Below are 26,263 nucleotides of genomic sequence, written 5' to 3' on the forward strand. Positions count from 1 at the left end.
GAGCTTATGAGAATGCTTTCTTCCTAAATGAGCTAGTGTGTTTCTACAGTGTGACAGAGAGAACTACAAAATCAAATAAAAGAATGTTTGTTTGGTTTTGTTTAGTGTTCTAAATCTAAGTTGCCAGATACCTCAGAACTAATTTTAAAACTCAGTTGATGACTTAGCTGAAAAGCATAATAAATTAATATCCTTGTAATATTAGTTTTATTATTTATTTCTTTTCAAAAATTAAATTTCCTATTTGATACATTGAGATAAATTTATACCAGGTAGAATTTGAGATCTAGTGAGACAAGCCCATTTTTTTTTTCTCATAAAACCACTTAAAGATACTTTTCACTAATTTATATAGTAATAATTTGAGGTTAGGTTAGGTTAAGAAAATTGGCTTGATTATTATTATTTTAGCTAAACAAGTTACATACATGGGGAAGAAACTGGACTTTAGGGCCCAGGTTTTTCTAATATTAAATGTACACTATATCCAATTTATCACTTTCAGATTCAGTATTTTGTTATCTACATACTCAAAATTGTTTTGTTAATAACTTATCTTTTAAAATTTGCAATGTGCAGTTCTATTAGATAATATATCTTTACAGTGAAATCTAAAATATCATTCATTTCATTGACATCCATTTGCAATAGATAGTTCATGTTTCTATTTTAGATTAGGAAAGCTTAGTAGATAGTTTATTATGTTTCCATTATAGTGCAAGAAAGCTTAAGCATTATAATTTATAACTTCAAGGTTTAGATACAAACATAATATTTGTTTAGAACAATAGCTATGTGCTATATAGCCAGCCAATTATGCAGTACCTTAACCTCTTGCTGAATAAAATAATGCATATATACTAAATCAGCATGCCTAGTACAATAAAAACACAGGAGATGACTCCCTTAAAATGTTAAAGGAAACAAATACGGAAGCCATGAAGCCACAGTATTTATTGAAAAAAATTAAATTGTAAGCAAAGAGAGTGCGAACATTTTGAAGTCCAGCTTTGAGATTGTTTCATTAGAGATATATAAGCCTCATTGCTAAGATCTGAAAGCATTTGAAATTTATGACAATGTCATTATGGAAATGTAGCTATGTTATGAAACTTTCAATTCTCCATACATTTCACCGAGTTCATTACACATAATACCCAACTCTGGATGATTTCCTATTGCATCCTATAACCTTACTACAAATTATTTTGTAAAGGAAGGTAAAGACCTTTATTCCTGTAAACAACATAATCTGTTTCAGCTTTACTTCTATCAGTTTTGCAGTTTGTTTGAGTCCTTCCTTCCTCAAGGTTTGTGTTTGAATCTATTTTATTTTGTCAGTCATGGGGTCTGAATTCTGGGACTGGGCACTGTCCCTCAGCTATTCAGCTCAAGGCTAACACTCTACCACTTGAGCCACAATGCCACTTTTCTGCTTATGTGGTGCTGAGAATCGAACCCAGGGCCTCATGCATGCAAGTCAAGACTTTACTATTGTGCAACCTTTCCAGCCCTTGTGTTTGAATTTTAGAATGTATTAGATACAGCAAGACAATACATCATCTAAAATGGCATGGGACACATAGACATGATTTGACTTTCTGCCATTTCATTGAGCACTATTTAAACTGAGTGACCAGTTGCTTAACTTAATTTTGAAATAATACCAACAGAAACATTTACTGCACCAAAGTATAGAGATGATGATTCCTGCTTTTACTAAAAATTCTTTTTTAATATTTCTATTCTTCTGTTTTTGAAGTATATGGTTTAAATGCAAGATCTCAATGATAGAGAGGTACTTTTGCACTTGATCTATGCCTCTAGCCTTTTTTGTTCTGGTTAAACTTGAGATAGGTCCTCACTTTTGCTTGGATCACTTAGGCTTGGGCCTGATCCTTCTAATCAGGTCCCAATTTATTAATTTATTATTTATTATTTTAATTTTATTGTCAAGGTGATAAACAGATTGGTTGCAGTTACATAAGTAAGGTAGTGAGTACATTTCTTGTCGAACTTGTTACCCTCTTCCTCATTTTACTTACACTTTCCCTTCCCCTCCCAATCCACTCCCACCAACTTGTACAGATCATTTCCAACATAGTGTCTTGTATCACTGTTGCATTGGTTTCCCTTGTGTCCTTTGTCTTACCTTTTTGTTGTTCCCCTTTCCTTCCCTAATTCAGATAAATGTATATACCAAATATATATACCAAAATAAAATACAGTGACAACAGAGAACAAACCATAGGGGGAAAAACACAAAAGCAAAAAGCTATTGAGCTATTCTGCTCATCTGCTAAGATTATCCTAGACATACACTAATAATTGCGAATAAGGGAAACCATAGGACTTACATTTCTTTGGGTCTGGCTTACTTCACTCAATATGATATTTTCCAAGTCTTTCCATTTCCTAACAAATGCTTTCTGATGGAAGCATAGAATTTCATTGTATATATACACTACATTTTCTTGATCCATTCATCTACTAAGAGGCATCTGGCTTGGATCCATATCTTAGCTAGGATAAATAATGCTGCAATAAATGTAGTTGTGCTGGTAGCTTTAGTATACTTCCTTTTGCAGCTGCAAAGACAAGTGTATTCCACTATGCTCAGCTTTGTTAGTTTTGTTTTGTTTTTCAGATGAGAGTCTCATAAATATTTTGCCTAGGTCTGGAGCTAGGATTAAATAAATTGCTTCCACTTCCTGGAGCCATTTTCTACTTTTCTTTTTGCCTAAACTAGTTTGAGTTTTATTCTGATTTTTTTTTTAAGACTACTAAGTTACCCTGGGATTGACTTAGTTTCTAAACTTAAGTGTAATGATCTGGCAGACTTTGCTGAGAATAAACTAAATTAAGTAGTTCTTTCAGTTACATATTTCATTTATTGTGATGCAATTATATTGAAAAACTAACAATTCAAAACTCACAATTTCTCTGCACTACAATGTTTGTATTTAAATTATTTTAAATGCTGATTTAGTTTACATTGGACTAAACTATTTAAGATTTCGATTTCATTTTTGCAGTGCTACTGTGCTGAAGTACAAACAATGCATTTATGGTGATAGTTCCAAATGAATGGTAGAATCACAGTAAATACTTTAACAAAACGTAGATGAACCAACTGTAAATAAATACTAACAAATCACCCCATATTTCCAGAAAGGACTTTTCGGTGAATTTTTACCTACCCCAGCCATCTGCTTTAGATTATAAATCCATACAGTTTGGACTAAGTCTGTGATCTGAACCTCATCTCTCCTTGCCTAAGAAGCAGTCATTGCTATGCAGTTTGGGGAAGGTTCCATGTAGCCAAGTAAACAGGCTGGGGTGGTGATGAGCCTGACATTTTCCTGGGAAATTTCCTTTGCACTGAATAAGGTAGAGAACACTGAACTCTCTTTCTACACAGTGGGGCGCACAGTTAATGTTTCTTTCCTACAAAGAGAAAATGAAACTGATTAAATCCAATCAAGTTTCATTTACTACAAAGGTTTAAATGCCCATATTCAATGTACTTCTTACTAACCATGTTTAGCTTAGCATAATAAAAACCCTTTAGTGAACTCCATTAAGATGGAAGTTTGCCAGTCAACCAATCAGCTCTACTGAAAGTTTTGGATGCAAAAGTCCCATGCTGATTTCCAGGGAGGGCAAATAATTTAAAGGCAATACATATAATTAACATGATTAATTACATTTCTGAATGTGTATTTCACTTATTTTAAAACATTAATTGCATTGATTTCTAGTAAACATCTTACACCATAAAGTATTTAAATGGCAGGCACTTGGGGCTCCATATAGAGATGAAAGTTCTCCATTCACAATGGACAGATGTTTAAAATAAGTATGGAGAGACAAAAAGAAGAAACAAAGTGAATACAAAGAGCTGATAGTAAAATAAATTCCTTCAACCCCATTAACAACTTAAAAATTCAAGGAAACAATGAAATACAACTTCTACCAAATTGTCAAAGTGTTGTTTGTTTGTTTTATAAAACAAAGTCTCTGTAACTAATTATAGTGGAATTGGATAATTTCACTCATTGTTGACAAGATGGTTGTTATTCACTTTATAAAAGATAATTGGTAATGCTTTAGAAGTACTTATATTGTTACTTTTTTTCTTCTGTAAGATAATTGTAAAAGCTCAATTTAATAATTGACTAGAAATTTACTCTTGGGAAATAATACTGTCGTTATGTCAATTATTATATAGAAGGCTCTTTCTCATAGTGTTAAACTAATGAGATAGGCTAGAGGTGAGGGAGTAAGTACAGTGTGAACAGGTCTTGACAGAGCTTGGAATACCCAAGTTATGGAAGACTATGGGAACATTTAAATTATAATGTTGAAACATATTTAGCTGCAGAGGATACAAGCAACATAGAAGTGAGAAGCTTTACTAGTAAATGTATTCAGATAAAACTATTCTCATTAAATATGATGCATATGTATGGAGAAAGTTCTGAGATGGGTATGTACCACTATGCTATCAACACCAATAAGTGAGAACGTGTCAAAGTTATATTAGTAATTGTATTTTTTCTGTGATGCCACACTTTCACAAAAGAGTGTAATACATAAGAATCCGGAAAATAGACTTAGCATAATCAATTTAGATATAATATCTTAGGAAGTAATTACAAAGGGAACATGCATTTAATCCTAGAAAATATCCTCTTTATTTCTTTTCTTCAATATGAAATGACTGCAGTACCATCAAACTATATATTCACAGTGTTTCTCAGGTTTTGTTCATTTGTTTTGGGGTGTGTGTGTGTGTGTGTGTGTGTGTGTGTGTGTGTGTGTGTGTGTGTGTGTGTGTGTGTGTGTGTGTGCTGGTCCAAGGGTTTGAACTCAGAGCAGGGTTGCTTTCTCCAAGTTTTTTGCCCAAGGGTAGCAACTCCACCATTTGACCCACAGCTCTACTCCAAGCTTTTTGGTGAATTGGAGATGAGAGTCTCATGATTTTCCAGCCTGGGCTTGCTTAGCTCAGTGATCTACAGAGCTCATGCTCCTCAGTAGTTGGGTTATAGGCATGAGCTATCTGCAACAAACTGATGTTTCTCATATTTGATAGTGTTTTTTTTAATATCAACAGTAAATTTTGTGACCATTATTACCTTTTCTCACATCATCAAGGTCAAGTCCTGATGGACCCTTAATCATTCCTTTTTTGGACACTTTAAAATGATTATCTTCCAATCTTATTTATTTCTATTTCATTTAAAAATATTTCCTTTGTGGTTACAGTATTCCATACATTGTTCCTTTCTAATCATTGATAATTGCTTCAGAATTATGTGACAAAATGACTGTTAGCTGAGTTTGGTTATTCAGGCCTTCTTGGCTGAATCCTTATTGCACTTGGCAATATTTCCTGGATTTGAACTGAAAGAAACCCAACTCCATAGATGTTGTTCCCAAAGCGAACATATTGACTATTCAAGTTATTATTTTTAGCACTGTATTAATATTATTATAATTATTATGATTATTCTATCTGTGAAAAGGGACTTGGATCTCATCCTTTGGTTTGTTAGAGAGCTAGTGTTTCTTACATTTTGTCGGTAGAGGGCGATGCAGGGACACGGCAGCAATGAAGTTCATTTGTATGCTGCTCTACTGTGCCAGCTCTTCATGCTCCTTGACTCCTGAAACATGGATATCTTCATCCATGATTCTTGCAGCATGTGCAGCTTTTCCAGTATCATTCTCCACAGTGTCAGAGTCCAGCAGTTTTGCCTGTCAACCCCTACAAACTTCCCCAAATAATTCCATAGCAATTGTCCAAATTTGCTAATAGCCACATGTCTAGAATAGCACAGGCAGGAGACACAATGATTTCTCTGCAATCCAGTGGGACACAGGTGTGCCTTCTCCAACTCGTTCTGGGTCTCAGTCTCCAGGTGAGGAAATGGGAGACCTTTGTTTGATCTATATCAGTGTAAGATAGTGATCATTAATTATGTCTTCTATGTCTGCAATATTGTTCTCTTTACCTCTTGAAGGTCAGGTCTGTGTTGTCAATTCATTGTATTGTAGATCTCCATAGCACAACACAAGGTAATCCAGAGGTGGTATTTCTTAATCTTCCTCCAGGAAGCAAAAGGTAACTTGCATTGAGCCTTCCTTTGCTAATTAGACCCAGTAGAAAGCCTGGGGGACAAAGGCAGATGTAAAACTTGTGGGGTGAGCCACCTATCACTTCTATGGGGCTTGCATCCCAACCCTTTATCTATGAACACTGAAGGACCCACTATTTCCTAAGAGATGTCAGTTGTCCTCATGCAGGAGATTGAGCAAAGTCATATGGACAAAGAAACAAACTTTCCAAGGACCAGAAACTAAATTTTCATTGAATGCACATTCCTTAACAAAACTGGCCTCTACAAACTGAATGTATACTGGTTGACTGCCTACTGCAATAGATTTCAATAAATTGATGTTTTGTGAGTTAATATCTATAATGTGACACATGAGGTGTGATCTTGAAAATCACAGCTTGAGTGGAAAACTCAAGTGAAGCCAATAATGAGGTGGTTCAGATATTGGAGCTAGAGCTGGTTTTGAAATAGAAACCTTTATAAGAATAGTATTTGACAGGGAAGTTTCTTAGAAACCCACAAGTATATTACCTAGATTGAAAAGATGAAAGATAACTCTGAAAGTAGGAATAATGAAAACCAAATAAGCATTGTCTGTGTAAATGTAAGACTTGAGCGCAAAGAACATAAAAGGGGCAAGGAGCATTATAACAACAATATAAAAGAAACAGCCCATATAAAGACAAAAGATTGTAAGTAACTATACAACAAACAAAAAGCCTCCAAAATAGGTCAAATCCACAAGTTATAATTGAAGACTTCTATGCCAAACTCTTAACAATTCATAGAACTAGGGAACAGAATATCTCGAAGATATAGAAAAACTAAAGAATGTTATCAAATAGGATGTCTCTGCCATCACCAGATAGAATTCAGGTGCATATTTTTTTCAAGTGTTTTTGAGAATCTATCATATGGATCATATCTTAGGTTTTTACACACACCTTTATAGATTTAAGATATTAAAATTATGCAGACAATGTTTTCTAACAGGAATCAAAATAGAAATTAATAGTAGAGAGATAGCAGGCTATCTCTTATATAACATATTTCTAAAATGCACAATGGAAAAAGTTAAAATATGTAAAATATATCTAAGGAAATGAAAATAGACACTTAAGACAAAAATGTGTGATGACTTACAAAGTTGTCAGTACATGACAACTGAGAAATTTGTAAGACCTATGTCCTCCTTGAAGGAGCAAAGCAAGGACTGGAATAAGTTTTTACCTCAAGACATCAAAAAGAAAAGCAAAATAATCCCCAAAATGTTAAAAGAAGGAAATTCTGAACAGAAGGACCAGGAATCAATGAAAATAAAAGCAAAGAAAGAGTACAGAAAAAAGATCAATAAAAATTGATAATGATTTTTTGGGAGAAAAAAATTGATAAATCTGTAAGATAGACAAAGACATAAAAGAAAAGACACAAATCACCAGAATCAAGAATAAAAGAGAGGTCATTACTGCAAATAGCATAAAATCTAATATCCACACAGCCAGTAAATGCAAATATTTTCTTCTATAGACTTGATATATAGATAAAACACAAGCATGACCTCTGTATGTGCTGTTATGTGTATTTGTACATGTATTGCAAAGTCCACTTAGTCTAATTCTGGGAAAAATATAGCTCTCAACAGGGAATTCATATGTTGGAAAACTATCAATCTTAAAATTATTTGCTTACCATATATGTACATTTATGTACATATATGTAGTTTTATGATTGACTGACAGATGAACAACTCTGATGGCCACTGAAAGCAATACTGTTGTATTGCTTTTTCATTGTATATCTATTCCTAGCATAGATATGATAGGGCTAAGTGCTTTTTAAATCAGTAAAAGTAATGAACAACATTTATTGTCATAAATACTAGTGAGAAGAGATAATAGAACGGCTTCTACTTTGTAAGCATCACATTTTCTTATATACGCCAATTGATCTAATTATTATGGAGATCATGTAAGTTTAGTCCCTTAGGATAGCACAGTTTAAATTTCAATAAAGACAATGGGATCTGAGTGGGATTATATACCAAAATAGGAGCTAAGAAACTGAAGTACCATGACTTTCCCTAGGAAGTTTCTTACTATCCCAACTCTTATAATGGTTCTTTAGTTGATGCAATGAAGAGTTATTTTTGTTATCACTGACAATTAGTAAATTTTTAACATATACATGTAAACCAATAAATCTTTTCACCATAGTTCTTAGCATAGTATATATGTGTGCATATATATGTATGTGTGTCTATGTATATGTATATTTGTATATAAATATGTATATATATTCTGAAATGTTTTCCCAAACCAAAATCAGAAACTTCAATTAATAGATTAATTTCCCCAAAGTTTAATACATTGAAGTTAAAAATGAAATATCCATTCTTTGGTTTGTTTATTCTTTCATGAATGGAGAATTAAATTTTAGATTCTCAATTGTTCACTGCTAAAATGAACCTCATTTGTTTGTTTTATTAGTGATTTGAAAACACATCCATCTCAGCTGAAATTATAGTGTCATTTTTTTCTGGACTTATTTCATGTTTTACTATTCTTGATTTTTTCCTAGTATACTAAGCCTACACTATATTAATTATTGTACTTGTATTTTGATTATATATATATATATATATATATATATATATATATAAAAGGCTTGTTTTTTATTTAAATTAGATTATTCTGCTAATATTATGCTATTAGAATTGCTTCATATTTACTGATCATTTTATTTGATATAGAGGTACATTACAAAGTTCAGATTGCTATTTACTACCTATTTTTGGTAAGTATTAAAGTGAAATAAATTAGTAAAAGGATTAAATTCACTATTCATTTTATGTTCCTCTTAAATTAGGTCACATCTAGAATACTATATTTTTGCGAGAATTAGTGAGCCACTGGAATGTCAGAAATCTAAGACGGACTAAATACAAAACCTTAATCTCCTGTCAGTGACTTGTTAAGGGGCCAGATGCTCTGGGTAATTTAACTGTGCTTAGCACCCAGCAGCTGTCTCTTGAAAGTCGTGACCCACACAAGTGCCTGACTATGCCAATAAATCAAGGAATAACTCCTAATAAACTTAAGATGCTATATTTAAAGTCTACCTTCGACCATATCATGCACACCATATAAGGTAAAAGTGGATAATTGTGAGTAAAATCTATCTTTTGAGGTTTCCCATGGATAAATAAATAGTACTAACATTAATCATGATAGCAGCTATTACTTCCATACTATTTAATATGTACTAAGATCTTCACCTGAATGAACTCATCTAATTATCAAAACATCTATATTATAGCCATTTGATAGTACATGCGAGTGAAGTAATGGTGCAAATCCTGCAGCCTGTAAATGGCAGCCTAAGAATTAAATGTAGGTATTCTGGCTTTAGAATCCTGTTCCTCATTATGAGGTTTTTTGGGGGGAAGGGGGTAGGTTACAGATTCTGACTTTTGAACTCAGGTTTTGGGTTCTGTCGTTCAGCTTTATTGCTCAAAGCTCTATCACTTGAGCCACAGCTCACTTCTGGCTTTTGTTTTTTTTGGTGGTTAATTGGGGATAACAGTCTCACATGGCTAGATTTGAGCCATGATCCTCAGATCTCAGTCTCCTGAATAGCCAGGATTACAGGTGTGAGCCACTGACACCCAGCTATGATGATTATTTGTTTCCCTTGCCAATATGGTCTGATGCTGAACTTTTAGTTGCAACAAGTCTTTCCTGCCCTGGGGACAACTTACAGGGTGCAAGTTCAATGTCTTCCCAGTACCGTCCTTTCTTTTCAGATCCTTTACAAGAGCAAATCTTCAAGCTATTTCCCTATAAACTGCTTACGCCTAGAAATCGCCTTCTCTCTTTCCAGGAAACCCAGGCCAAGGTAAATATACTTTCCTTAGTAAGTATACTTTTCCTCTAGGAAAGCTGGGAGTGTATACATTTATCAGTTATATTGAATTTACATGGTGAAGTGAATTGTTCAGACTTCTCTGCTACCGATGGCTCAAAACTGAAAGGAACTTTCTAAAAGAATGTCCAGACATATTGCATTTACATGAAAAATTACTTAACATAGACCCAGCTGTCTTGTTAACTTAAACCTAGTACTTAGATACAGAAATTATGTTTTCTGACAGAGTAGATAAGCATTTAATATACCCAGACACAAATTTATTAGGAGATATACATACCAAGGACAGAAAAGGAACAAATGTGACACTCTACCAAGTTCTAATATTTTACTTATGAACAGATAGAATTAATATGAGGAGATATATTGGGTGTGAACTTGGGGTCAACATATTGGAAAAATCTTTATTTCAGGAGGCTATAGGGATGCAGGGAGAGTGAGCCAGAATTGCACTGAAACTTTCTAATTATACCTTTCATGACTTTATATATCACTCAGTTCCCTAATTACTGCAGATTATGTAACTTTGTGCTTTTTGAATTATATCTGTGAAAACTCCATTAGGCTAATATGTATCTTTATTTTAACTACTTTGATTATGCCAGCTACACAGAAAATATTCCAATATATATGAAATATGTACATATATATATATATGTTCAGACTATTGATAATCTGAAGCTTTTAACATGTTACCATAAAAGCTACAAAATAGCCAGGAGATAGAAGCACAGAAAGGAGAAAATGGAAAGAGGCCAGAGAGCCCATTTAAGATTATAGTTATCATTAAATTACATCTAATGCCACATCCTATTCTTCCCTTGAAAATCTCATCAAATTTATTTAAAAAATATTTGTTCTTTTCACTTATACCTGACTCTACAGCCATGTTCTTCAATCTATTAAATGTTTCTATGCCAAAAAAAAATCTTTGGCTTATTTTGAAATGGTACTTTGTTATTCATCATTTTCTGTGTGCTGCCAGCGACACAATGAACTTCTTTGGCACTATATCAGCTTTAGAGAAATAGTTTCTTTTATACGCGAAGTGCCTTCTCCTTTGAAGCTACTTATTCCTAAGAACCATGAAATTTAGTCAATGGAATATGTTCAAGTTTTGAGTAGTTATACATTATTTACATTTATCCCTTTCTACTGATGATTAACGTGATTTCAACAGCGGAATGAAGTAGGTAATTTTTATTTGCATTTTTAACCATCTTACCCAAAAGAAGAGTCAATCCTAAAAAGTTACACTCAAAAACGTTACAACCTAGAAAAAATACAGACTAGTTGAAATATCAGTTGATTATGGTTGAGAAACAGAAAACAGAGCTGATTATTTGACGGGAAAATGAGTTGCAATAAGTTCTAAAACTTCTCTACAAATATGGAATATGGTACTGAAGGGAAGCTTAGCGAACACTACCTATTGATACTATACATTGAGTCAGAAATGTTACCTTTTTTAAGTATTCAGCTGTAGATTCATTCACATTGAGCTTGAAATAAACACCTTTGTAAGTCAGACAGCCAAAATAAGAAAAAGGAAAGCAAACAGAAAATACCAGATGACTGCATTTTACAGGAGAAAAAAAAGAAATATGCAAAGAAAATCGAGGGATAGTTTGTGATTTGTTTGCATATTTATAATATATAAATTAGTCATATAAAAGAGATGCAGAACAAAACATGAGACCAGCCTTAGTGGTAGTGATATCTCAAAATTATGTTCAATTCATATTTATCAATGTTAAGATCAATAAGTAAGTTAAATGAATCTAAATTTATTTTCAATAAGTGAGGAGAGTTTGGTTACTTCAATAAAAATTGTAAACCTGTGGCTCAAACCTATAATCTTAGCTACTCAGGAGGCTGGGATCTGAAGATTGAGATTAAGAGCCAGCAGGAATAGACAGAGCCAAGATAGTCTTGTGTCCAATTAACCAGAATGGAGGCATGGGTCAAGTATACAGCAACAGCCCTCAGGGAGAAAGCCAAGGAGAGTACAATGCCCTGAGTTTAAACTCCAATATCTACACACACACACACACACACACACACACACACACACACACACACACACACTCTCTCTCTCTCTCTCTCTCTCACACACACACACACACACACACACACGCGCGCCTCTAAAATAGTAATTATACGAACCTGATTAGCACCTAAGCCTTTATTATATTCCTTATCTATCTAAAGAATAGACTCATTGAATGTTTCTTGAAGTAATTTATCAAGATCTGAGGGGATAACAATGTTTGACAAGAAATGTACTCATCTTACATATGTTACTGTAACCCCTCTGTACATCCACCTTGACAATAAAATTAAATTAAAAAAAAGATCTGTTTGCACATGAATAAGTAGGAGAAGGGATTTGGTTTCAAGAGGAAGCAATGCTATTACCTAAAATACAGATAATGAGCTGGGTGCCTGTGGTTCTTGCCTGTTACCCTAGCTACTCAGAAGGCTGAGATCTGATTATTACAGTTTTAAGCCAGGCCAGGCAGGAAAGTATGTGGACTCTTATCTCCAATCAAACACCAAAAAGCCAGTAGGGGAGCTGTGGCTCAAGTGTTAAAAGTGCTTGTCTTAAGCAAAACAGCTCAGGGATAGTGTCCAGGCCCTGAGTTCAAGGACTCACAAAAATAATAAATAACTAAAATACATGCAATGCAATCATACAGAATACAATTATTGAGAATATTATAAACATCTAGAAATTCCAGTATCAGAATACAAAAATTGTGGAAGCTTTTGCATATCAGAAGTAAACTTGTTCAAGAAAATAAAATTGTTATTGAGACAAATGTCTGAAAATTATATCATCAAAATGAAGGCTAAAATAAAATATTTATTAGATCTTGGGGAAAACAAGATAATGAAATTACACATTTCACAAGTAAGGTTATAAGAAGGGTACAATCTGGATTTCCCACTATATCTTAAGGACAGTATTTCTGTTATATAAGTTGCAAGGAAAATGTGCTAATATTCAGATATTAATGAGCTATATAATAGAAAGCTAGTTTATTGAATTTATTTTCAGCTACATAAATGATTATTTTGTAGTTCATGTTAACATGTTGTAATCACTTGTTAACAATTTTACTTTCTTTGGATTCATTTACCCCAACCCCCTTTGATACAAAAATATTCCATGGTTTTCAGAAGTCTACGATGCCTAAGTTTTCAAATGCATGCTTTTCCATTCAATGTGATGAAATCTCACACTGCTTCACCCATAATGTCAACCTTTCCTTTATCTAGCAAGTGTCATTGTAGATACTATCTACTTATTCCTTACTCAGCAGGTCTTTTGGATAAATATAATACTTGCCTTCTAGTAACCTTTATTTCACTTAATAATGGCCCTAAAGGACACTAATAATGATGCCAGCAATTTGAAATCAACGTGGTCACTTTCATTTCCTACATAAAGGGGAATGTTGGATCCTTAAGTGAAAAATTGTGTGCTTTCAACTTTATCAGGGGAGTAAAAAACATTGTAAGCTGAGGCCATTAAGATCTAAAAAAAAAAATCAATCTTGCCTCCTTGAAATCATGGGGAAGGAAAAAGAAATGCATGCTAAGTTAGCTGTCATGACTTAAAAGGCAAAACCACACTAGACATCAAGTGCTTAACATGGTAAAAAAAAAAAAGCAGTTACTTTTATGTTTAGGAATAACTGTTCCATTATAAGGTTCAGTGCTCTTTCTAGTTTCAGACATCCATTTGTATTCCTGCAAAACATCACCTGTGGATAAGAAAAAAACTTCCATATTGTCAATACTGCCTTTTGATAGAGACTTCTATGAATTATGAAAGATTTATGTAACTGTGTGACCACCATCACCAGCCAATAGAGAGCAGATCCAGCAGGCTCCCCTCTCTATATGGACAAATCTTCACCACATATCCCCTGTCATTCTTTCCCCACAGTTTCATATGTTGGAGGCCTGCTCCTCTGAATAGCAATGTGGAATTGGTGGGACTTTTAGAGGTTGAGACTACTGGGAAGTCCTTAGGTCACTGGACATGTCTCAGTGGGATTATGAATTAGCTTTGTGTCCTAAGTCACGCTGGATGCATGACTGGTGGTATGATCTTTCAATCCTGAAGTCCTTCTGCTGCTATAATCACATCCTTCACAAGAGCTGCATTGATGGGCATCAGGCACTAAGCCTGTGAATCTCCACAGCTCACCTTTCTTTATAGTTACCCATGTCACATCAGTCTTGATTTCTCTAGCAAAGTGAAGCCGTAGGAGTGGCTTTGTCTTTTTGATAATACCATATAAATATGGCTGATAGTAGAGAGTCAAAGGCTTTACTTTATTTGGCAACATGTCATTTTTTTGTTGTCTTTTTTCATCCTTGTAGTTAATTGTTGAGTAACATTTCTCTGTATGAATGTTCCACCAACCATGTGTACCTTCGATCACGTCTACTCACTTCTGTTCACATGATAAGAATATGTGAGCTGATTTTGTTTTTTTTCTTGTGGTGTGTGTGTGTGTGTGTGTGTGTGTGTGTGTGTGTGTAAATTGTGAATAGAACTGGGGTAAATATTTATATAAACTATATCATAAAAATGTAAGTTTCTGTTTAACCTGGGCAAACTCCACAAGTAGAATTCCTGGATCATAGGATGGTCCTTTGTGTAAATTTATGGAATGGCAACTTTGTTTGGTTTTCTGAGCTAATGGAATTGTTGATATTCTTTGTTTATGAATTATTCTTATTCTTATTTCTGCTGTCTTTTAGCTTTTAATTTGACAATTTGATTTTTAAGGAAATAATAGTAGAACCTTTATCCATAAGATATGTTAGCTCACAATACATTTGTGAGAATTACTTTGCTAATGAATTTGTGAATGCAGTTAAAAGTAGCTCACAGACTGGGGGATGAGTGGCTCATGACTAAGTCTTAGTTACTTGAGAGGCTAAATAAAAAGGATTGTGTTTCAAAGGCAACCATGGCAAAAGCGTTCATAAGACTCAACATAGAGGCGGACACAGTGGAATATGCCATTCATGCCAAACTATCCAGAAGGCTGAGATTAGAAGGATTTTGACAACAGACCATCCAAGGCAATAAAGTCTGCTAGATTCCATCACCAAGGAAGGAAGTTGGAATTGAGGCAGACTCTACCCACAATGGTCAGCCTAAAAATAGGCAAATCTGGTTCTAGCTCCTACCTGAGGTGGAAAAGTCAGAATGTCTTTTTAAAAAAATGAGTGACAAAAAAACAGGGCTTTGTATTGGGGTGATCTATATTAATTACCTACTAGATGGATGGGCCTTGGAAACATTTAGAAAACAAGGCGTCAAATATGTGACTCCAGAATGGGACATTTCCACCTGAGCCATGAACGCAGAACAACTTTTGCTTTTCCTCATGGGTCAATACATAAAGCATATTTTGTAGGACCAGGAATTCTTGATTGCAGGAAAATGTATGACACCATTACCTACAGATTCTATATTAGGAAAGATTCTATTTAGGTTGCAAATAATTTTAAAGCTAGTGAAATATTTCAAGCAAACAATGTTGATTAACCAGGTGTAGTGGCACATACTTGTAATCCTAACACTCAGGGAGCTAAGGCAGACAAATTGTGAGTTTGAAGCTAGCCTGGTTTAGTTAGACTATTTCTGAAAAAAAAAATCAAGGATTAAGGATGTAGCTCATTGTTACGATGCTTGAGTTTAAACCAGCATATGCCAGAATTTAAACCCCAGCACCACAAAAAATACTGATGATAAAGGGTAGATAGAAAACTTAGGATGTCTTAGATTTTTTGGTATACTATTTCCTTTTTAAGAAGTATATATTCTTAAAAGTCTAATAAATAGAAACAGAATTTTCTTTTTCTCATATTTAATTCTCTGTGTCTCTCTTTCTGTGTCTCTCTTTCTGTCTGTCTCAGTCTTTCGGTGTCTCTCTCTGTCTTTCTCTGTCTCTGTCTCTGTGTCTCTCTCTGTCTCTGTGTCTTTCTGTGTCTCTGCCTGTCTGTCTCTCTCTCTTTCTTGCTCTATCTTCTTTTTATTTTTTCTATTTGTGGGGCTTAAATTCAGGTCCTGGACGCTGACCTTGAGCTTTTTGCTCAAGGCTAGCACTCTAACCACTTCGAGCTACAGCACCACTTTCAGTTTTCTGGTGTTTACTTGGAGATAAGAGTCTCGCAGACTTTCTGCCTGTGCTGCCTTTGAACTGCAATCCTCAGATCTCAGCCTCCTGAGTAGCTGGGATTATAGGTGTAAGCCACCAGCTTCCAGCTCATAATTTTCTATCCTTAGTGATGTACACATTATCTGACTATGATTTTCTCTAAGATTATTTATTAAAATGGCCACAAAATTCAAGCTGAAGCCTATGAGAAAGAAGTTCATTCACTACACATTCATAAGTAGTATCTCCTGTTTATCTCTTTTCTCTATGACTAGATATTTAGTATTATTTCTGGAAATATGGCTTTGTTATGGCTTCATCTAGATCCACTAACCTGCAGTAAGCAATCTTCTGTGTACATATAAACCCTTAAGTTGCAGTAAGCTTTCTACCTCTAGATTTTTTTTTTGATAATTAGCCTTATAACCTTATATTTGTGAACATTATGCCCCATTAACTGAAATTCCAGGCAAAATTCTTAATGTGAACACAAAATTGCATCCAATGAGTCAGTTACATACAATTGCAAGTACATCTGTAGTCCTGAGGTTTTATAAGCAGTATATAAACTTATGGACCCATTAATTTCTGGTAAGTCATGGAGCTTAAGATATAGTTAAATACCTAGAGTCCGAAGCTACTCTTCTCTAATTGTTTTTTACATTTTAACTTTTAACAAGCTTTTGTGATAATGTCCACTATGATTTCATTCCAATCTTCTTAAAATGTAAACACACAAAATATTCATACTTATATAATCAGGGAATTTACAAAATGATTATCTTTTTAATGATTTCCTTGACAATGTTGTCTTAGAAATAATTATTTCTTGGTAGTTGTGTATTGAGAAAACTTTTATTATCTTCTTTCTTTGAGGAGCTCAGGACATAACACTCATGCACTTAGGTAAGTTCTGGAACACAGAGCTACTGCTCTAGCCCTACTATTTCCTTTCACAATGATTTAAGGAGACTGCTGACCTAGGAGTGCTCAAATATATCACTTTTATGATTAGTCTTTTAATCAAAGCTCTATTTAGCATTCTCCTGCTACTCTCATTTCTATATACTCAAGACTAAATTTGTTTCTCGGGCAGCTACAATCATTATGACCACAAACCATATTTTGAGACATATTTTCTTCTGGATAGAGAGAACCTCAGACATTTCCTATCAATCAATCATGTCATTCTTATCTCTGGTTATTTGAAGGTTGATGCTATTAGCAGATAGGTTACTTTTGGCCTTGAAAAAAATCATTTAAGGTAACTTCAACACTGCCATGAAGAGGTGGGCCAATAGAACAGTAATGATCAATCTTAGATAAGAGCATGGATTACTTAAATGTTAAAGTATCCCCAAATCACCATTGTTATCTTTTGATCTAGGTCTTTCAGGAAGTAAAAAGTAGTATTTCTTGATTATGTACTTACACATCTAAAAATAATTGGGAGTTTCAATATGCAAGACAATTCACTCTTCCACTTTTAAAGTACTCAGTACAAAGAAAATGGAATGATTCAGGAGGAGAAAATGGAATGTCAGTCATCTATACTATAATTCTTTTGAAACATACATATTAGTATAGTTCCTTCTGATTTTCATTACACCTGTGTTACACAAATTGAAGTTTCCAGTTCTAAGAGTGTCATCTGAATATCGTAAGCATCTGCTTCCATTTGTATGTTCTCAAATTGATTAAGAATAAGCCAATTAATATTGATTTAAATGATATTAGGTCATTAATTAAATGATTAATAATGAACTCAAATTGAATAATACAGTAATTGTTTAAAATGAACCTGTAAGCATTAAACCAAAGTGTATTTTTAGCCTGAGCTTCAAGATATGTGTAGCATATTTTACATAAACTATCCATTTTTATTAAGTTGTCTCAGACCAATACAATACTGCCTAAGTTAAAACAAAAGAAGTCAAAGACAAAAAAACATAAATTTGCAACACAAGAATAATCTGTAACCTTCTACATTTTAATATGTCCTACACCATCTGTAGTCAATTAAGCAGTTCCCAGGTGTTCATAGTAATTGCTTTAACACAAGATTACATGTCATTTTAAGGGTCTTTAAATATTTATTATGAAACTCTCATCTACATTTTCCATTCATTTAGGAACAAAGCATGTTAATGGTTAGTATTGACAAAACAAGCTGATTGAACTTGAATTATTTTGTGGATTTAATTTCCTTAAAGAGTTTTTCCTTTGTTGTTAAGCCAGGGTTTGATGAAAGAATAAGTACATAACCAGGACCCTGATTTTATACTACTACTTTATTATCTTTATCTTAAATTTGAGTGCAAGATTAAGTACCTCTGCTAGGTGGTGGCTCAGTGGTTGAGCACTTCCTTGTATGCATGAAGCCTTTCATTCTGTCTTTGACAATGTGAAATAAAAGTTAATAAACTAAAATAAAAGTACCCTAAATGGTGACAATGAAGACAGAAAAAAAACAGATATTATGTGATTCCTTTAGAAATACATGGAGAATGTAATAACGTATTAGTAGATTAGTCAATTGACTTTCTCCATTAATGGTAAAATGTAGTTTTCCACTTTGAGACTGGGACTAGAGAAAGTCCATACAGGCAATTTAGCAAGCAGACTCATTTCGAAGATAAGGCAAGCCCAGAGGCTTGTTCAACTCTATAGTTCTCTACATGTAGATCTAATAAAAATGATAATCACTAACCTATACATAATGCATACTGTGCTTCAGGGAACATTCCAAAACCTTCACCTTCTGACTTCTCACATCTGCTCTTGGAGATGGACACTCACTCTTGCATTGCTCCGTGGAACTCTAGAACTTCCTGGGATAACCTGCTGCAGGTAATAGCTGGGATTTGGCTAGCTTCTGTATCTGTGCTATTAAAGTATGCTATAATGGTTAGGACAAGTCCTTCCTCTTCCTAAAATTAGACTCTGAGAAAATCATGGTATATAAGTAAAAATGCTTAATAAAACATTTTATATGTTATAAAGGTCATATTATTATCCTCATAAAATTACCATTGTGAAGCCCAATAAGACTGCTATGTAAAAGTCTTTATATTCCCATATTTTGTCATTGACCTGACATTTTTAAAATCTGGTTTGCTATTACATCTCTAACATTTAATTATAATCAAAAAGCCTTACTAGCAAGCAGATTTTGTATTGTACACTGAAAAACCTAAGATTAACTTAAATTTGTGGAACATTAAAAAACTGCATATTGTTTTCCAACTCACTTACTGCTCATTATTGTATAGCAATGTCTTAACTGTAACCAAATTTTGCTTAAAATTTAATGTTACTCACTGCTCACTTTAATAGATGATTGTTTTGCTATAGTGGGTAACTGGAAAATAGTTTTAATATTCCATAGTCAATAAAAAAGTTGATTTTTTTTTAATTTGGTGGGTTATGGGACTTGAACTCTGGGCCGGAGTGCTGTCCCTGCGCTCTTCAGCTCAAGGTGAGCATTCTACTGATTGAGCCACAGCACAACTTCCTGTTTTCTAAGTGGTGTATTGGAGCTAAAAGTCTCACAGAGTTTCCTGCCTGGGCTGGCTTTGAACTGTGATCCTCAAATTTCAGCTTTCTGGGTAGCTAGGATTACAGGCGTGAGCCACCAGCGCCCAGCAAAAGTTGATATTTAATCACTTCTATGTTTGGGAAATGAGAAATATTTTCTAAAGCCTGAACTGGTTTTGGCTTCTCAAGACTTGCCTGGCTCTTACACAATAGAGAAGCAAATGTTTGTTCGTGTAAGTCTATAGTGGATTTGATGGGATGTACTGAGGTGGAGGAAGGAGTAAAGATTCAGTTAAGACGGAATTGGGGTCTTCAGATTTTAAACAGAATGATAAGTTTCTCATCATTTCATATTGTTACTGAAATCAAAAGGTAAAGCCACAGTTATTAATGTTTTGGATTCTCAAATCTCAGATTAGGTGAAAGTTAGTAACAATTAATGAGTAGTTAAGAGAACCCATATCATTTCCTGCTAGTACAACTGTCTATTTATCCCAGAATTAAGTTGGAACAATAAACTTGCTGAGTTTTTTTGCCTACTCACAATAGCTTTCTATAACTAGTTTGCTCTTTAGTCTTTTGCCAGCGTATCTCTGGCCCAGTGTTTCATTTAGTGTTGATGTGTTTAACATAATGCACATCATATCATCAAGAACTGTTTGTGTTAAACAATAGGTACTTTTTTATAGAGATAAATCCAATTATGCTCTATAAGATCATATTTGTTTTCACAATGTATAATAGGAAAAGATATAAAAGATCAAAAAATAATTTGTTCCTTAATTATATATCTTTATAACCAGCAAAATTATTGTATTTTCATAAAGTACTCTACTGAAGATGAATGACTTTCGAGGTAAAAATGTACTAATAATACAAACTTTAAAAATATATCTGTTTACAGTCTGGCAAAACCATGTTATTTCAGAGTTTCATAAAAATATTCATCAAATTGCTTTTGTACCCAATTGTTAAATACTTAAATTTAGTTTGATGATACTTGATGTGGTAATTTGTTCAAGTTGTTTTCTAATATTCACTGGAATAGAGATAGTTTGATTTCACATGCTCAGGGTGTGCCTGGATAGATTAGCACATTGAATCTTCCTAGTACCTGGATTATGCACATCTTTCTGAATCAAATGAGGAGGAAAATAGGCTTATAAAGGAAAAAAGTAGGGGAGAGGGAAATGAATATGCACTTGGCAGCTAATTGTGATCATAACAAAGAATACATAGCTATGATTAGCAGATTCTCTAGAATAATAATAATATTTTGAAAAAATACCTGGAAATACATTAAAGACTATAATCTGGAGTAATATCTAAAAATGTTCAAAGTGTGCTTTGATGCTGCAATCGACTATACTTTTCACACATTAATGGATAGATTTGGTCAATATTAGAACAGTTTTACTTTTAAAATGCAGAACAACTGCAATTACTCTCCATAGCTATTTGTCAGTTTTCTGTTAATATACTTTTAAAGTACTGCCAAATCATAAGTGTTATAATCAAGATCATGTCCCCAAACAAACACACACAAAAGACAGGGAAAACAAAAGCAGCAGAAATAATTATTAAAATAGCTGTTTTATGAAAATACACATTTAATTAGTCACTAATAATGAAGGATCCTAGTCTATTTAGCTTGAGTACAATTATGAGCACAAATGCTATGTAAACTAAATTTCTTCCTTTATGATTCAAGTTCCATGTATCAAAATCACATGTCATAATTTTTGGGTTTTTTTGGGTCCGGTTGTGGGGCCTGACCTCTGGGCCTGGGCGCTGTCCCTCAGCTCTTCAGCTCAAGGCCAGCGCTCTACCACTTGAGCCACAGCGCCACTTCTGGCTTTTTTCTTTTTGCTTATGTGGTGCTGAGGAATTGAACCCAGGGCCTCATGCATGCAAGGCAAGCACTCTACCACTGAGCCACCTTCCCAGCCCCGACACATGCTATAATTTTGTATTTTGTTTCTATCTTATATATCATTTTAATATATCCACCTTAAGTCCTGTCACAAATACATGTAATAGAATATCAGCATGAAAATTATCACATAATAAAAGTGCATTTGTAACTTAAATAGCACCTATAATTATAGTCAACATCATCAGAATAATAAGATTCCAAGGTGTATATTTCCTATCCATTGTAGACTCTAAAATCACTCATTGATTTCATAGCACTCTTCCCTATGTTGTTAGAACACTAAGTCTCGAAGAGTTGAATTCTTTTGTGAGTCTGTTCAAATATTAGGTAACACAATATGGTTTGACTTCAAATACCAACACATGATCTCCCCATCTCTATCCTTAGTCTACTTCTTTGGGATCTAAGTTTCCTTACAATTATAAAGCAGTAGAAAGACTTTCCAACTGAACATGGAATGGATTAGTTTTCAGTTTAAGTCACACTAGGCAGAATGTATTTCTGTCTAGGAAAATAAGTGGCTGCATTATTAATTTATTAATTTGCTGCATTTAAAGATTAAGCTTAACTTTTTTCACTCTTCCTCTTTTCTTTCATTTATCAAATGCTAATGGCACATTACAAACAATTTGAAATGATGTCTAAAACACAGTCACAATATCCTCTTTGTAGTAGTTGCACTCATGGAAGTGTGATTACACTCCCTGTATTCCACTGCCCCTTTGTGTGACAGGCAGGGATTATGATGTAGCTATTGCATTTGACAATGGAGTTCAGTACATAGACTTGTGTGCTTATTTTACATGGTGACATTTCCACTAATGACATTTTAATAAGAATAATTCAATGTGCAAGAAAGCTCTACCATGTTAAGAATTCTCAACTTCAAGAAAAGAATCACATGGAAAAACCTTCCCAGTTTAGGACTATTCCTCTAGGTGTTTGTGAAATTCTAAAGTAGCAGTCATAAATTGTCATTAACGTTCAAGTCGAAGGGCTGATGCTTCTGAATCAAATCTGCATTGAAAAATATATTTCCTTCTTTTCAGGATTGGAAGTCAAGGCCTCATGCTTATTAAACTTGTTTGCTAGACTTGCTTGCTTGGATGGGGCTATTTCAGTAGGCTATGCCTACTGCCGTGCTTTATATTGGCTATTTTAAAGCTAGGGTCTCATGGACTTTATTTTGTAGAGTTGCCTTGAAATGAAAACCTCCAGGTTTCAGTCTCCTGAGTGACAAGAATGAAAGGGGTGAACCACCAGGGCCTGGCTAATGAGCTTCCTTTCCTCTTTCCGTTTTCCTTTCCTTTCCTTTCCTTTCGTTTTTCCTTCCCTTTCCTTCCCTTTTCACTTCCTTTCCTTCCCTTCTCTTCCCTCCATCCCCTCTCCCCTCCATCCCCTCTTCCCTCTTTTTGTCTCTCTTTTTACTTTTGGCTCTATGGGAATTTAAGCTCAGAATCTCATCTTTGCAAGGCTGGTATGACTTGTCATGCTGCATGTTGCTAATGGATTTTTTTGTATGTGTTCTATTCAATTTACGTGTAGCTTGCTCTCATAACTGATATGTTTTTACTTATCACAAAGTATTATTGTGATATTAATGAAAAAATCTAGATACAAGTTTTAGTTAATTAAATCAATAAAATACAAATATACTTTTGCAAAAGAAAAATATTTTGCCAATGTTTCCTTTATTGACCTCATTAGGGCGAATAGCATGTTAAAAACTTTTGGATATCTATTAGAAAGTAAACATAAATATTCATCTTTCTAAATGCCATACTTTACCATTTCCTGTAACTTACTTTGAAATATTAAAAACACATTTGGAATGATGTAAGGGTTAATTTTTCATCTACATAAGAATAACTCACTCCTCACAATTGAAAGCTATTTCTTTTCATCTCTTTCTAATACAAATTAATACAGTGTGGGCATTAGGTTATTTCAACACAGAACCAACACAATATAACATTCTAATATTATTTTAATTTTGACACGCATGTCAAATCATCATATAATTGTATAGAGTTAGGACATTTTTGCAGCTTTCCTATAAAATTTTTGACAAATAATATCTTGCATTGTGATATGTCACTAAAATAAAATATATTTAGTAATAAAATATATTTGATAAAATAACATCTTTTATAATTTTAGCTTTAAAATAGTACTCAAATCCTAGAAACCATAATGTATGGATATTAAAAAACATCACAATTAACTGACGAGTATTAAGATCTAGTATTTACAACAATTGGGTAGCTTCTAACACGTTTATTGGAAAATAATTCACTTAAGGGATAGGAAGCATAAACTTCCTGGTGTCATATCATTTGACATTTTTGTCTGTATACCATGCTTCCACATGTTTTATAAAACAACTATTAAGAAAATGGCGTATTTTCATATTTCAGGATTAATATCCAGCAAAACAATTGTAATTCAGCCTCCTAATAACACATTGACAAGAGTAATAACCACTAATTAGAGGAGACTATAGCTAGGCGTATGATCCATCAAATAATGTGTGAGATGATTGGCGTGTAATGAGAGGTCTAGCAATATTTTGGAGAAATTGCGTGCTTTTATCTTTCCAACTTAAACAACCAAAGCAAGCTTCTTTCACAACACTCACCTACTGTCAGCTGTCCAGTTAGTTGCCCCATGTGATTTCTTGCATTCACTGTCACATTCCTGTCAGACTGTAAGACCAGCGGACTGTCCTGGGAAACATGTATAAAATAAGTAAATCCAACAGAAGATCAAAATAGAAGCAAAGCAAATATAAAATTACACTGTAGAGATTTGGGTGCTACTTAAAGTCTATTTTAGTGATTTACTTAATGGCTTAATCATTCTAAACTTTAGTTGAGAAATAAGTAAGATTTATGGGTCTCATATTAATCACTTGACAGTGTAAGAATGTTTCTGTTCTTTATAAGCTCACACAAACTATCGGACATAAACATTTCCAACTCTCCTGATTGACTTCATCCAGAGATATAGCTGTACATTCTTCTTCTCTTTTTCAGGAGTATATAGACATATATATATATATATATATAGATAGATGATATATGTGGGTGTGTATTACATATATGTGTGTGTGTATGTGTGTTCACATATATACATATACATATAGATGTATATCCCTGACACGAATATTTTAGGCATAATCCAAATGGGTAAGGATTTTTTCAGTTTAAATTATAAAATCAACACCTCAGCTATAATGACAAAATAGCCATTTCCGATCTTTGTAACTACAGATTTATTGTTCTAATCACCATTTATTGTTGAAAGTATATATCACATGGATAATTTATTTTGTTTCTTATTTTGCTTTGTTGGGTTTTTTTGTTTCTTTTCTTTCTATCCTTCTTATACTTGATCAGGTCACAAGACAAAGGATTCCTGTGCTATTTCCATATTACATGTGCATCTAGTTACACACCCAATTACTTAATCAATTGCTCAAGAAATCATTTGCTCTATAATTAATAGTTGCAAAGTCTATGTAAATAAAACTAATATACATTATTTTACTTTCAGGTGGAAATGCTAAGTGAATTATAGAATGTGAGTTCATATGTAGAATTTATGTTTTTTCTTGAAAATGCTCTTTTAGTTTATATAACTCTGGTTAAATATTGTATTACTAGTTCATATGAGCCAAATAGTTTCTTGAAGGACATTTATTTCCCTAAGATTATTCACATTAGACTTTTACTATTACCTGCCTTAGATAATTAAATTACAGCAATAATTATTATAACAATAAAAATTTTGCTGATATAAGATTGAAGTAAGATTATCACTTACCAATTGTCCCTTCATTCACCTAATCAACTTTAACTGAACATTCATTGTGTAAGATGAGGCTTTCTAAAAGTTGGGATGTGTCAGAAATCAAGACACACAATATTAGTAAAACTACTGAAACTTATCTACTAGATAGTGAGATAAGATAAAGTTCTACCAGTATCATTCTCACCCCTACTATCTCATGTGATTATGCAAATGTCTTACATTTGAACCATATAACAAGTCCTCTAAGATTAGCATTTGGAATTTGTGATCTGAGTATGCATAAGAGACTTTGTAGACATTTTCCTAAAGCTATTTTAGGCCCTTTTGACTAGATAGCAATTTAATTCTGAGAGGAAATTTAGGTGGAATAATGTAAAGAGATCAGAAGAAACTTCAATAGGATCCCTAGGGCTATGAAAGGTAAATTAATGCATTGTAAACAAGGACAAACCAGTAACTAAACTGTCACTTCTAACTAAGCAAAAAAATACATATGCACACACATTCACACACTTTCAAAGGAGGATTTTGCTTATATGTATAAACTAGGACCTGAAAAGACTTGATTTTTAAAAGTAATTTAAAAGTGCTAAGAATACATTTGCACTGTTGAAACACAAGTGCCTAGAACTATGATACCTGATTTCATTCTCTCCTTGCCTCTAATCATACTACTCTTCTTTCTACTGCAAATCAAAAATGTTATTTCTGTAGGGGAGGAATTGGTGATAATGTTGAAAGGG

At 33.6% G+C, this 26,263-nt stretch overlaps 1 protein-coding gene across 2 annotated transcripts in view; it reads right to left on the reverse strand.

Annotated features, from left to right (window-relative positions):
- Positions 1 to 26,263, reverse strand: part of Sgcz (sarcoglycan zeta) — a 285,789-nt gene that overhangs the window by 49,823 nt on the left and 209,703 nt on the right. For both annotated transcript variants that reach the window (XM_042701564.1, XM_042701558.1), the window contains exon 3: positions 24,346 to 24,433. In XM_042701564.1, coding sequence (XP_042557498.1) covers positions 24,346 to 24,433 — 88 coding nt within the window. The remainder of the gene's footprint in view (positions 1 to 24,345; positions 24,434 to 26,263) is intronic.

This window comes from Dipodomys spectabilis, unplaced genomic scaffold (assembly GCF_019054845.1).
Source record: "Dipodomys spectabilis isolate Male_0828 unplaced genomic scaffold, ASM1905484v1 ptg000009l, whole genome shotgun sequence".
Taxonomy (NCBI): domain Eukaryota; kingdom Metazoa; phylum Chordata; class Mammalia; order Rodentia; family Heteromyidae; genus Dipodomys; species Dipodomys spectabilis.